Source organism: Coregonus lavaretus (genome assembly GCF_964263955.1).
Source record: "Coregonus lavaretus genome assembly, contig: HAP1_SCAFFOLD_4938, whole genome shotgun sequence".
Taxonomy (NCBI): Eukaryota; Metazoa; Chordata; class Actinopteri; order Salmoniformes; family Salmonidae; genus Coregonus; species Coregonus lavaretus.
Genome location: NW_028163931.1, coordinates 31,397 through 45,032, shown reverse-complemented (window position 1 = coordinate 45,032; position 13,636 = coordinate 31,397). Strand labels below are relative to the sequence as shown.

General features: G+C 44.7%; 2 protein-coding genes across 2 annotated transcripts; both read right to left on the bottom strand.

Annotated features, from left to right (window-relative positions):
* Positions 1 to 3,830: 3,830 nt before the first annotated feature.
* On the bottom strand, positions 3,831 to 4,382 carry LOC311117656 (stonustoxin subunit beta-like; the record flags this gene model as incomplete). The annotated part of the gene is made up of 1 exon (XM_084192588.1): positions 3,831 to 4,382. A coding segment is annotated over one exon (552 nt), but the record flags the coding sequence as incomplete, so codon positions are not given.
* A 4,363-nt stretch (positions 4,383 to 8,745) lies between these two features.
* On the bottom strand, positions 8,746 to 11,725 carry LOC311117655 (NLR family CARD domain-containing protein 3-like; the record flags this gene model as incomplete). Its single annotated transcript, XM_084192587.1, has 3 exons — positions 10,372 to 11,725; positions 9,933 to 10,106; positions 8,746 to 8,935 (listed from the first exon to the last, which is right to left on the bottom strand). Exons 1-3 carry the CDS (start codon positions 11,709 to 11,711, stop codon positions 8,746 to 8,748), a joined length of 1,704 nt encoding a protein of 567 aa, XP_084048713.1. The 5' UTR covers positions 11,712 to 11,725.
* Between the last annotated feature and the right edge of the window lie 1,911 nt (positions 11,726 to 13,636).

Sequence of the window (13,636 nt, the reverse complement as noted above, 5' to 3'; positions counted from 1 at the left end):
TGCTCAAGTGGGGATAAATAGTCCAGTCATTATTGTTGCCGATGTTTGTCGCTTTGATTCAAATTGTATTTTGTGACTCGACTAACAATATATTCATGTTACAGGGAACAGTCAATGCACTTCTAATGCCATATCCATATAATTTAGAATGAACCTCTTTGGGGCGATGCTATGCATAGCAGGTACATCTATCTTAAAGACTAGCATCTAAGGGTATGGTTTATTAACTCCCTCAGTTGGGAGGGGGTTGGTGGGTTTGGGGTAGGGTCAGGGTATTAGCTCACCAGGATGGTTACAATTTTATACTTTCATCATTTCATTTAGTTTCTATCTTTTTCCCTCTTTCTTATTATCTTTAAAGATGTCAGCACCTAATAACTATACATTTATGACACTTAACATTAGGGTACTGTAATGAATATTCAGGGAGAAAAAGGTGTAGATTCACGCCCAGAGCAGCAGGTGTTTATTACGCCTTTACAGAAGACAGGAATCGTGGTCACAGGCAGGCAATGGTCATACACAGGTAGGCAAACAGGCAGGTGAATCAAAACTAGGACTGAAGGCTATAACTGGTTCTCACAAACGAGCTAGGAAAAGGCTTAGTAACTAGTGGTTCTGGTGAAAAATGTCCTTTAAGTATCTCCACAATATCCCCATACGTCTTATTACCTGTTCTGTCTGGCTGTAGCAGGCTGCCTAGTAAATTAAATGTCTTTGGCCCCATTACACTAAAACATGGAGGCACAATGTTGTCCTCATCCATGTCATTTACAAGAACAAAATATTCAAACCGTTCTGTATATGAGCTCCACTGCTCAATACTTTCATCAAACTGTCCAATGTTTCCATCAATTCCAATAATTGTTCGTTTCTCAATAAGCTCCTGATTGTCACTCACTTCAATATTGTCCTCAACCAAAGCAATATTTTCCTCAGTCACGTGATCTTCATTCACTTCACTCACTGACGTTTCCTCCTAAATTCGCTCATTTAGCAGATTTAATTAAAAGGTTTGTCTTCACAGTTGAATAAATGTATTTTCTTTAATCACTGTATATTCCTCCCTTTTTAATCACGTTGTTTTCCCGCTCCGACGTCCGTCTCCAGTCCTTTTCTGCCGTCCATGACGATGCTAACTCTTTCTTAGCTAGCTAGACTATGCACTTGCCTCTGCTAGCAATACACTGTGCTAACATTAGCCTTTTCTGGACCACAGAAAATAACAGTTTTAAACAGTTGTAAAAACCCACTTCTTCCAGACAGAATAGTTCCTGTAGATTCAGACTTACTCATCACCAATCTTTTGTTATGTCTCGTGGGTTTCATAACAACGTCTGTATAACAATTCAATAATGATGAGACAGGAGACAGGAATCAGTTCAACCATTTATCTGGAACGTGATCATCTCAACACATACAAACCCCCATGATGCTCTGCAGCACAACCCCAAAATACAACAAATACATAGATAAGTAAATGGACACGAAACAAAACTCATTGAGGAATTTAAATGTTCAGTTGTAGAAAGTAGGGCCATGGGATAGGGTCAGAAAGGTCAGTATGTTTGATAACTGGTTACAGAGGTGACATTCACATAACACAGTGAAGTAGAGGTGGGAGCTAAAAGCAGACATGGACAGTGAGACGGTGTGAGGAGGTCAGGGGTGAAACACTAGATCAGGACAGGTAGAAATGGCAGGGCTGGAAATAGACACAGAGACACATTCTGATCATGGCTCAGACCTGACCTGAGACACCCAAACAGAAGATGATATAGCAAAGTCCTGTCCAGTAGGCTATATGGGATTTCCTTTCATCAAAATCCAACACAAGGAAATGTGTCCAGTGTGTGTGTGTGGGTGTCCAGTGTGTGTGTGTGTGTGTTTGTCCAGTGTGTGTGTGTGTGTGTGTGTATCAAGAGTATTTGTGTGTGTGTGTCCAGTGTGTGTGTGTATCCAGTGTGTATGTGTGTGTGTCCAGTATGTGTGTTTGTGTGTCCAGTGTGTGTGTGTTCAGTGTGTGTGTGTCCAGTGTGTGTGTGTGTGTCCAGTATGTGTGTGTGTGTGTCCAGTGTGTGTCCAGTGTGTGTCCAGTGTGTGTGTGTGTGTGTGTGTGTTCAGTCTGTGTGTGTGTCCAGTGTGTGTGTGTGTGTGTGTCCAGTGTGTGTGTGTGTGTATGTTCAGTGTGTGTGTGTGTCTAGTGTGTGTATGTGTGTCCCAAGTGTATGTGTGTTTGTGTGTGTGTGTGTGTGTTTGTCCTGCATGTGTGTGTCCAGTGTGTGTGTGTGTTTGTGTGTCCAGTGTGAGTGTGTCCAGTGTGTGTGTGTCCAGTGTGTGTGTGTGTCCAGTGTGTGTGTTTGTGTGTGTCCAGTGTGTGTGTGTGTGTGTGTGTCCAGTGTGTGTGTGTGTCTAGTGTGTGTCTGTGTTCAGTGTGTGCGTCTGTGTGTGTGTACATTTTGTGTGTGTGTGTCTAGTGTGTGTGTGTGTGTGTGTGTGTCCAGTGTGTGTGTTGATGTCCAGTGTGTGTGTGTGTGTGTGTATGTGTGTGTCCAGTGTGTGTGTGTGTGTGTGTGTGTGTGTTTGTGTGTGTCCAGTGGGTGTGTGTGTCCAGTGTGTGTGTTCTGTGTGTGTGTGTGTGTGTGTGTGTGTGTGTGTGTCCAGTGTATATGTGTGTGTGTGTGTGTGTCCGGTGTGTGTGTCCAGTGTGTGTGTGTGTCCAGTGTGTGTGTCCAGTGTGTGTGTCCAGTGTGTGTGTGTGTCCAGTGTGTGTGTGTGTGTGTGTGTCCAGTGTGTGTGTGTGTGTGTGTGTCCAGTGTACGTGTGTGTGTCCAGTGTACGTGTATGTGTGTGTGTCCAGTGTGAGTGTGTCCAGTGTGTGTGTGTCCAGTGTGTGTGTTTGTCCAGTGTGTGTGTGTGTGTGTGTGTGTGTTTGTCCAGTATGTGTGTGTGTGTCCAGTGTGTGTGTGTGTGTCCAGTGTGTGAGTGTGTCCAGTGTGTGAGTGTGTCCAGTGTGTGAGTGTGTCCAGTGTGTGTGTGTGTGTGTCCAGTGTGTGTGTGTGTGTCCAATGTGTGTGTGTACAGTGTGAGTGTGTACGGTGTGTGTGTGTGTTTGTCCAGTGTATGTGTGTGTGTGTGTGTGTGTGTGTGTGTGTCCAGTGTGAGTGTGTCCAGTGTGAGTGTGTACAGTGTGTGTGTGTGTCCAGTGTGTGTGTGTGTGTGTGTGTATGTCCAGTGTGAGTGTGTCCAGTGTGTGTGTTTGTCCAGTGTGTGTGTGTGTGTGTGTGTTTGTGTGTGTCCATTGTGTGTGTGTGTGTGTGTTTGTGTGTTTCCAGTGTGTGTGTCCAGTGTGTGTGTTAGTCCAGTGTGTGTGTGTGTGTGTGTGTGTGTGTGTGTGTGTGTTTGTGTGTGTCCAGTGTGTGTGTGTGTGTGTGTGTGTCCAGTGTGTGTGTGTACAGTGTGTGTGTGTGTCCAGTGTGAGTGTGTCCAGTGTTTGTGTTTGTCCAGTGTGTGTGTGTGTGTGTGTGTGTGTGTGTGTGTGTGTGTGTGTGTGTGTGTGTTTGTTTGTGTCCAGTGTGTGTGTTTGTGTGTGTCCAGTGTGTGTGTGTGTGTGTGTGTGTGTGTTTGTGTGTGTCCAGTGTGTGTGTCCAGTGTGTGTGTGTGTGTGTGTGAATCTAGTGTGTGTGTGTGTGTGTGTCTAGTGTGTGTGTGTCCAGTGTGTGTGTGTGTGTGTGTCCAGTGTGTGTGTGTGTGTCCAGTGTGTGTGTGTGTCCAGTGTGTCCAGTGTGTGTGTGTGTGTGTGTGTGTGTCAGTGTTACCATGGTTATTATTTACAGGGACACTGAGGAGCCAATATTATAAACCCTAAACCCTGGATAGAGGGGCTCAGTGAATGTGGAGTGGAATGTGTTCAGGTGGGTCAGTGTGTCAGAGGAGACTCTGTAGAAGGACAGAGTGCCGGCTGGCCAGTCCAGATACACTCCTACTCTGTGGGAGCTGGAGGAGGGGACGTCTATGGTAGTGGACTTATTATTGTGACAGGCAGAGTAAAGGTTGTCAGAGCAGAACAGACTCCAGGACTTGTCATTGTATCCAATCACACAGTCAATACCCCCTCCTCTCCTGCTGATTCCTTTATATGTCACTCCTATACCAGCCCCACTCCCACTCCACTCTACCTCCCAGTAACAGCGCCCAGTCAGACCCTCTCTACACAGCACCTGTTCCCAGACCTGAAATATCTCTGGGTGATCAGGATACGGCTGCTCCTCTCTCCTCCATGTCACCTTTCTGTTCTCCTCAGACAGAGAGAGGAATCTGCTTACTGTGTTTAGGTCCAGTGTGAGATCACAGACATCTGATGGATGAAACCAGACACAATATTAGAAATCATCATCATTCACATTAGAATGTTAACTCACTTTTCACTAATTCATTTAATGTAGATGTTTCTAGGTATCAAAAGGAGAAGTTAAGGTAACTTGAGACTTGTTGAATGATCATATGTTATACTGTATGGTAATATAAAACACACTTATTCATATTAATTACACACACACACACACACACACACACACAAACACACACACACTGAACACACACACAAACACATAAATCCTGAACACACACACACACACACACACACACACACTGGACACACATAGGAACGTGCCACACACATACACAGACACACATTTCTAACGTAACACGAACATGCCACACAGGAACGCGCCACACACACACACAGACACACACATTGTCAAAGCAACTCTTTGTAAACTTTGGTGTCCCTGATTTGTGCTTCTGTAGAACTACAGCTGATATTTAATATGACCAAGTAAGTAATGATGGTGGTCTTTGACTTTGACTTCACTTGAATTAAGACATATTCTTAGTCATATTCTTCACAGCAGTCAACACTCACATTTTCTAAGTCCAGGTTTCATTCTTTTCTCTCCACCATGTTCCACACTGTAGCGGTAAGCAGAAGAACAGACATTTGAGGGATACACCTGAACTCACACACACACACACTCACACACACACACACACACACACACACACACACACACACACACACACACACACACACACACACACACACACACACACACACACTCAGCATATAACTTTGTGTGTGTCTAGTGTGTGTGTGTGTTTGTGTGTGTGTCCAGTGTGTGTGTGTGTGTGTCCAGTGTGTGTGTCTGTGTGTCCAGTCTCTGTGTGTGTCCAGTGTGTGTGTGTGTGTGTGTGTGTCCAGTGTGTGTGTGTGTTTGTGTGTGTACAGTGTGTGTGTGTACAGTGTTTGTGTGTGTGTCCAGTGTGTGTGTGTGTGTCCAGTGTATGTGTCCGTGTGTCCAGTCTCTGTGTGTCTCCAGTGTGTGTGTGTGTGTGTGTGTGTCCAGTGCGTGTGTCTAGTGTGTGTGAGTTTGTCTGTGTGTCCATTGTGTGTGAGTGTGTGTGTGTGTGTCCAGTTTGTGCGTGTGGGTCCAGTGTGTGTGTGTGTGTGTGTGTGTGTGTGTCCAGTGTGTATGTGTGTGTCCAGTGTGTGTGTCCAGTGTGTGTGTGTGTGTGTGTCCAGTGTGTGTGTGTGTGTGTCCAGTGTGTATGTGTGTGTCCAGTGTGTATGTGTGTGTCCAGTGTGTGTGTGTGTGTGTGTGTGTGTCCAGTGTGTGTGTGTGAGTCCAGTGTGTGTGTGTCCTGTGTGTGTGTGTCCAGTGCGTGTGTGTGTTTTTCCAGTGTGCGTGTGTGTCCAGTGTGTGTGTGTGTGTATGTGTGTGTCCAGTGTGTGTGTTTGTGTGTGTGTGTGTCCAGTGTGTGTGTGTGAGTCCAGTGTGTGTGTGTCCTGTGTGTGTGTGTCCAGTGCGTGTGTGTGTTTGTCCAGTGTGCGTGTGTGTCCAGTGTGTGTGTGTGTGTGTCCACTGTCTGTGTGTGTGTGTGTATTTGTGTGTGTGTGTTTCCTTTTTGTGTGTGTGTGTCCAGTGTGTATGTGTGTGTCCAGTCTGTGTGAGTGTGTGTGTCCAGTGTGTGTGTGTGTGTGTGTGTGTGTGTCCAGTGTGTGTGTGTGTGTCCAGTGTGTGAGTGTGTGTGTGTGTCCAGTGTGTGAGTGTGTGTGTGTGTCCAGTGTGTGTGTGTTTGTGTGTCCACTGTCTGTGTGTGTGTGTGTATTTGTGTGTGTGTTTCCTTTTTTGTGTGTGTGTGTCCAGTGTGTATGTGTGTGTCCAGTGTGTGTGTGTGTGTGTCCAGTGTGTGTGTCTGTGTGTCCAGTCTCTGTGTGTGTCCAGTGTGTGTGTGTGTGTGTGTGTGTCCAGTGTGTGTGTGTGTTTGTGTGTGTACAGTGTGTGTGTGTACAGTGTTTGTGTGTGTGTCCAGTGTGTGTGTGTGTGTCCAGTGTATGTGTCCGTGTGTCCAGTCTCTGTGTGTCTCCAGTGTGTGTGTGTGTGTGTGTGTGTCCAGTGCGTGTGTCTAGTGTGTGTGAGTTTGTCTGTGTGTCCATTGTGTGTGAGTGTGTGTGTGTGTGTCCAGTTTGTGCGTGTGGGTCCAGTGTGTGTGTGTGTGTGTGTGTGTGTGTGTCCAGTGTGTATGTGTGTGTCCAGTGTGTGTGTCCAGTGTGTGTGTGTGTGTGTGTCCAGTGTGTGTGTGTGTGTGTCCAGTGTGTATGTGTGTGTCCAGTGTGTATGTGTGTGTCCAGTGTGTGTGTGTGTGTGTGTGTGTGTCCAGTGTGTGTGTGTGAGTCCAGTGTGTGTGTGTCCTGTGTGTGTGTGTCCAGTGCGTGTGTGTGTTTTTCCAGTGTGCGTGTGTGTCCAGTGTGTGTGTGTGTGTGTGTGTGTGTGTATGTGTGTGTCCAGTGTGTGTGTTTGTGTGTGTGTGTGTCCAGTGTGTGTGTGTGAGTCCAGTGTGTGTGTGTCCTGTGTGTGTGTGTCCAGTGCGTGTGTGTGTTTGTCCAGTGTGCGTGTGTGTCCAGTGTGTGTGTGTGTGTGTCCACTGTCTGTGTGTGTGTGTGTATTTGTGTGTGTGTGTTTCCTTTTTGTGTGTGTGTGTCCAGTGTGTATGTGTGTGTCCAGTCTGTGTGAGTGTGTGTGTCCAGTGTGTGTGTGTGTGTGTGTGTGTGTGTCCAGTGTGTGTGTGTGTGTCCAGTGTGTGAGTGTGTGTGTGTGTCCAGTGTGTGAGTGTGTGTGTGTGTCCAGTGTGTGTGTGTTTGTGTGTCCACTGTCTGTGTGTGTGTGTGTATTTGTGTGTGTGTTTCCTTTTTTGTGTGTGTGTGTCCAGTGTGTATGTGTGTGTCCAGTGTGTGTGTGTGTGTGTGTCCAGTGTGTGTGTGTGTGTGTGTCCAGTGTGTGTGTGTGAGTCCAGTGTGTGTCCAGTGTGTGTGTGTCCTATGTGTGTGTGTAGGTGTGTGTCCAGTGTGAGTGTGTCCAGTGCGTGTTTGTGTTTGTGTGTGTGTGTCCAGTGTGTGTGTTTGTCCAGTGTGTGTATGTGTGTGTCCAGTGTGTATGTGTCCAGTGTGTTTGTGTGTGTGTCCAGTGTGTTTGTGTGTTTGTGTGTGTGTGTGTGTGTGTGTGTGTGTGTGTGTATGTGTGTGTGTCCAGTGTGTTAGTGTGTGTCCAGTGTGTGTGTGTGTGTGTGTGGGTCCAGTGTGTGAGTGTGTGTGTGTGTGTCCAGTGTGTGTGTGTGTGTGTGTGTGTGTGTCCAGTGTGTTTGTGTGTCCACTGTCTTTGTGTGTGTGTGTCCAGTGTGTTTGTGTGTGTCCAATGTGTTTGTGTGTGTATGTGTGTGTGTATGTGTGTGTCCAGTGTGTGTGTGTGTGTGTGTGTCCAGTGTGTGTGTGTGTGTGTGTGTGTGTGTCTGTCCACTGTCTGTGTGTGTGTGTTTCCTTTGTGTTTGTTTGTCCAGTGTGTGTCCAGTGTGTTTGTGTGTGTGTCCAGTGTGTTTGTGTGTGTGTGTGTGTGTGTGTGTGTATGTGTGTGTGTCCAGTGTGTATGTGTGTGTCCAGTGTGTGTGTGTGTGTGTGGGTCCAGTGTGTGAGTGTGTGTGTGTGGGTCCAGTGTGTGAGTGTGTGTGTGTGTCCAGTGTGTGTGTGTGTGTGTCCACTGTCTGTGTGTGTGTGTATTTGTGTGTGTGTTTCCTTTTTGTGTGTGTGGGTCCAGTGTGTGTGTGTGTTTGTGTGTGTGTGTCCAGTGCGTGTGTCTAGTGTGTGTGAGTGTGTCTGTGTGTCCATTGTGTGTGAGTGTGTGTGTGTGTATGTGTGTGTGTCCAGTGTGTATGTGTGTGTCCAGTGTGTGTGTGTGTGTGTGTGGGTCCAGTGTGTGAGTGTGTGTGTGTGGGTCCAGTGTGTGAGTGTGTGTGTGTGTCCAGTGTATGTGTGTGTGTGTCCACTGTCTGTGTGTGTGTGTATTTGTGTGTGTGTTTCCTTTTTGTGTGTGTGGGTCCAGTGTGTGTGTGTTTGTGTGTGTGTGTCCAGTGCGTGTGTCTAGTGTGTTTGAGTGTGTCTGTGTGTCCATTGTGTGTGAGTGTGTGTGTGTGTCCAGTGTGTGGGTGGACACACACAGACACACACACAGGACACACACACACACTGGACACACACACACACTGGACACACACACACACACACACTGGACACACATACACACTGGACACACACACACAAACACACAGTCTTTATATAACTTAGTCCAAGTGGTGGTCAGAATGTTTGTCTTAACTAGCCTGATAACTCCAACATGTCTGATATGAACATTGACATCAACCCTCTACATACTTGAGTTTCTCCAGTCTGCAGTGTGGATCCTCCAGTCCAGCAGAGAGCAGTCTGACTCCTGAGTCTCCTGGGTGATTGTAGCTCAGGTCCAGCTCTCTCAGGTGTGAGGGGTTTGACTTCAGAGCTGAGACCAGAGAAGCACAGCCTTCCTCTGTGACTAGACAGCCTGACAGCCTGCAAAGAGTCAAATCATATTAAAACCACACTGCTATTCTTTGGTGGTGAAAATAGTGGCAGTATATATTTTCTACATATTAAGATACATCAGTGTCCTGAAACCAGACACATCTATTCATAAATTAATGTTTCATTATTAGAAAAAATCATAATATTGTGTGTAGAGAGAAAAATTTATAGTAGGAATATTTGAGTAGACTGACCAGACCAGTTTAAAAAGCAGTATCAGTCAAAAGACAGACAGTGAGGTATCAGATTTAGATTGTATTGAGTATACAGTCCACACCATATCTATTTTGGCAGTGAAGATAACATTTTAAATGTGGCTCTATACTCCAGCATTGTGGATTTGAGATCAAATGTTTCATATGTGGTGACAGTATATAATGTCACCTTTTATTTGAAGGTATTTTAATACATATCTGTTTCACCGTTTAGAAATGAAAGCACTTAATGTATCTAGTCCCCCCATTTGAAGAAGCCATAAGTATTCTGACCAATTCACTTATAGTGTATTAAAGTAGTCAAAAGTTGAGTATTTGGTTGTAAACTCGTTGGTTGCATTTGCAGTTTGTTTTGGTTGTGTTTTGGGTTATGTTTTGTCCAATAGTAACTGAATGGTGGATGATGACTGGAGTAATTTTCTGTCTAAGTGAGTAGATAACATGTTTCTAAACACTACTAAATTAATCATGATGATGCCATGATTAAGAATAATCATGAATGAATCATGAATAATAATGAGTGAGAGAGTTACAGAGGATACAACAAAACATGCTAACCTCTCACCATTAACATCAAATAAAAGGTGACATTCTGTATTGTCACCTAATATGAAACATATCTCAAATCCAAAATGATGGAGCATAGCGCCAAATTAAAAACTGTAAGCTTCACTGTCCAAACACATATGGTGTGGACTATGTGTGCCTGGTAAACACATGTGGATCTGGTGAACAGTTATCACTTGTTGACCAACTACAGGAATACTGACCTCAGAGTCTCCAGTTTACAGTGGGGATTCCCCAGTCCAGCAGAGAGCAGCTTCACTCCTGAATCCTCCAGGACATTGTTACTCAGATCCAGCTCTCTCAGGTGTGAGGGGTTTGACTTCAGAGCTGAGACCAGAGAATCACAGCCTGCCTCTGTGACTCCACAGCCTGACAGCCTGACAGAGAGATATTCATGATTTCACAAACACACTGTTAATTTAACACCAGTAGTGTAGAAGGACAATGGCAGATGCATTTGGTTTATTCTCCCAAACAACATATAGATTCATCTTCCGTCTCCTAGAATTGTATGGTCATATTGTTATACTAATGTGAACATCAATGCACTGATTCAATATGTTTTTCAATAATAAATATATTTCTCTAAACTGAATATTTCTTCCTAATGATTAGTACTTAAATGTCATTTTATGTACTCACAGAGCAGCTCTGGAGGCTTTGACCACTGGCAGCAGCCTCAGAAGACTGTCCTCTGATCTGGAGTATTTCTTCAGATCAAACACATCCAGCTCTTTTTCTGAAGTCAGCAACACAAAGACCAGAGCTGACCACTGTGCAGGTGACAGTTCTTCTTCTGAGAGACTTCCTGATCTCAGGTAGCTTTGGATCTCCTCCACTAGAGAATGGTCATTCAGTTCATTCAGACAGTGGAACAGATTGATGCACCTCTCTGGAGAGGGATTCTCCCTGATCTTCTCCTTGATGTACTTGACTGTTTCTTCATGGCTCTGTGAGCTGCTTCTTGTCTTTGTCAGTAGACCTCGTAAGTGCTTCTGATTGGACTCCAGTGAGAGGCCCAGAAGGAAGCGGAGGAAAAGGTCCAGGTTTCCCGTCTCACTTTGTAAGGCTTTATCCACAGCACTCTTGTAGAAAGTAACTTCAGGCTTGTCTCTTGACAGCGCAAAAAAGTAGCTGAACATTGATTGAGGTTTGGCCATTAGATTCTCATTGTTGTTGATGAATGAGAGGAACACATATACAGCAGCCAGAAACTCCTGAATGCTCAGATGCACGAAGCAGTACACCTTGTCCTGGTACAGCCCACATTCCTCTTTAAAGATATGTGTGCACAATCCTGAGTACACTGATGCTTCATTGACATCAATGCCAGCCTCTTTCAGGTCTTTTTCATAGAAAATCAGATTGCCCTCAACAAGCTGTTGAAAAGCCAGTTTTCCCAGTGACAGAATGCTCTCTTTATTCCAGTGTGGACGTGTCTCTTCTTTCCCAAGATACTTTTCATTCTTCTGTTTGGTATGAAACTCCACAAGGTGTGAGTACATCTCAGTCAGAGTCTTGGGCATCTCTTCTGTCTTGTCTGTACTCAACATTTGTTCAAGGACTGTTGCAGAAATCCAACAGAAGACTGGAATGTGGCACATGATGTGGAGGCTCCTTGATGTCTTTATGTGTGAGATGATTCTGCTGGCCAGGTCCTCTGAATCACTGAATCTCTTCCTGAAGTACTCCTCCTTCTGTGGGTCATTGAACCCTCGTACCTCTGTCACCTGGTCAACACACCCTGAAGGGATCTTATTGGCTGCTGCAGGTCGGGTAGTTATCCAGAGGAGAGCAGAGCGAAGCAGATTTCCCTTGATGAGATTTGTCAGCAGAACATCCACTGAGGTTGACTCTGTGACGTCACAACAGATCTTGTTCTTCTGGAAGTCTAGGGGCAGTCGGCACTCATCCAGACCATCAAAGATGAACAGAACTTTGTACTTGTCGTAGTTGGAGATCCTTGATTCTTTGGTTTCCATTGAGAAGTGATTGAGAAGTTTAATCAAAGTGTGTTTTTCCTTTTTCATCAAATTCAGCTCCCGAAAAGGGAATGAAAATACAAATTGGACATCCTGATTTGCTTTTCCTTCAGCCCAGTCCAGAATGAACTTCTGCACAGAGACTGTTTTTCCAATGCCAGCGACTCCCTTTGTCAGCACAGTTCTGATAAGTTTGTCTTGTCCAGTTAAGGGTTTGAAGATGTCGTTACATTTGATTGCAGTCTCTGGTCTTGCTTGTTTCCTGGTTGTTGTCTCAATCTGTCTCAGCTCATGTTCATTATTGACCTCTCCTGTTCCACCCTCTGTGATGTAGAGCTCTGTGTAGATCTTATTGAGAAGTGTTGGGTTTCCTTGTTTAGCGATCCCCTCAAATACACATTGAAACTTCTTCTTTAGATTAGATTTGAGTTCACGTTGAAGAATCACAGCACGCTCATCTGAATATAGAAACAACACAGAGGATATTAATATTACATCTGTTTTAATGCCTACAGTATTGTAAGACTGTCTTATAAAGTTTAAATTATAATCATTTATTCTCTTGTCTGTATAAATCTGTAAATGTTTTCATAATGCATTACACACTGGTGTGACTGATTTATATCATTATTGGTATTATTGATGGCATTAATAATGTTCTCTCTCTCTCTCTCTCCTCAGTCTCTCCTCTTCTCTCTGTCTAAATTAATCACCACAACACATCCCCGCTGCTACTTGATGAGGTCACTAGGTGTTGTGTTAAGGCTGCTACAATATCATTGAGTTACACAGCTACTTTAGCTGTACTTTAGCTACAGCTTTTAAATGTTCTAAAACAGCATTTAACATGAGGCAGACAACTCTTACTTTTCTCCAGTGTGTCAGCAAGCTCCTTCTGGTTCATTTTCCTCAGGACGTGCAGTGTGATCTTCAGAGCCCCCTCTCTGGCACTGCTCTCCTGCTTCTCATCTTCAGCATCCACCACTTCCTTATCCTGCTTCTGACTCTCAAAGCCTTCTGGGAGTTCCGGACTAAGAATCCTCTTGAACATCTTCAGCTCGTTCTTCACAAATGTCATAATATTCTCTTCAAGCAACTGAAATAAATCAAGTAAATAAGTTAAGCAAGAGACTAAATGCTTTCTCATTAACACATGAATGAATGATTGACAGATCAACTTTACTTGAGGTAAACAAAAACAAATGTACATAACAGGACCACATACACTGAATATGGAGGCCAGGTCTGTTTGATGACTCTGGGAAAACTGACCACTGAGAATCTCTGACTCTGATCTCTCCTGTTGGTTTCTGGGGACAAAACATGAGTTTACATCTCCTCATCCAGGGAGTACACACACACACACACACACACATACACACACACACACACACACACACACAGGGAGGGAATGTAGTGTTTGTTTAATATTGTTTTAGGACTATGAAAATTGAAAAAAGGATTAGCCTATGGATTATGAAAGCAACAAAAAGAAATGGGAAAATGGGAGAGGAGAAATGACTAGAGACAGTGGCCTTGCTGCTATTCCAGTTTCAACTGTTCTGCCTGCGGCTACGAAACCCCTACCTGTCCCAGACCTGCTGTTTTCAACTCTTTAATGATCGGCTATGAAAAGCCAACTGAGAGACCTGAGCCCTAGGACCATACGTCGGGACTACCGGCCGTGGTGACTCCTTGCTGTCCCCAGTCCGCCTGGCCTTGCTGCTATTCCAGTTTCAACTGTTCTGCCTGCGGTTATGGAACCCCTACCTGTCCCAGACCTGCTGTTTTCAACTCTTAATGATCGGCTATGAAAAGCCAACTGAGATTTATTCCTGATTATTATTTGACCATGCTTGTCACTTATGAACATTTTTGAACATCTTGGCATGGTTCTGTTATAATCTCCACCCGGCACAGCCAGA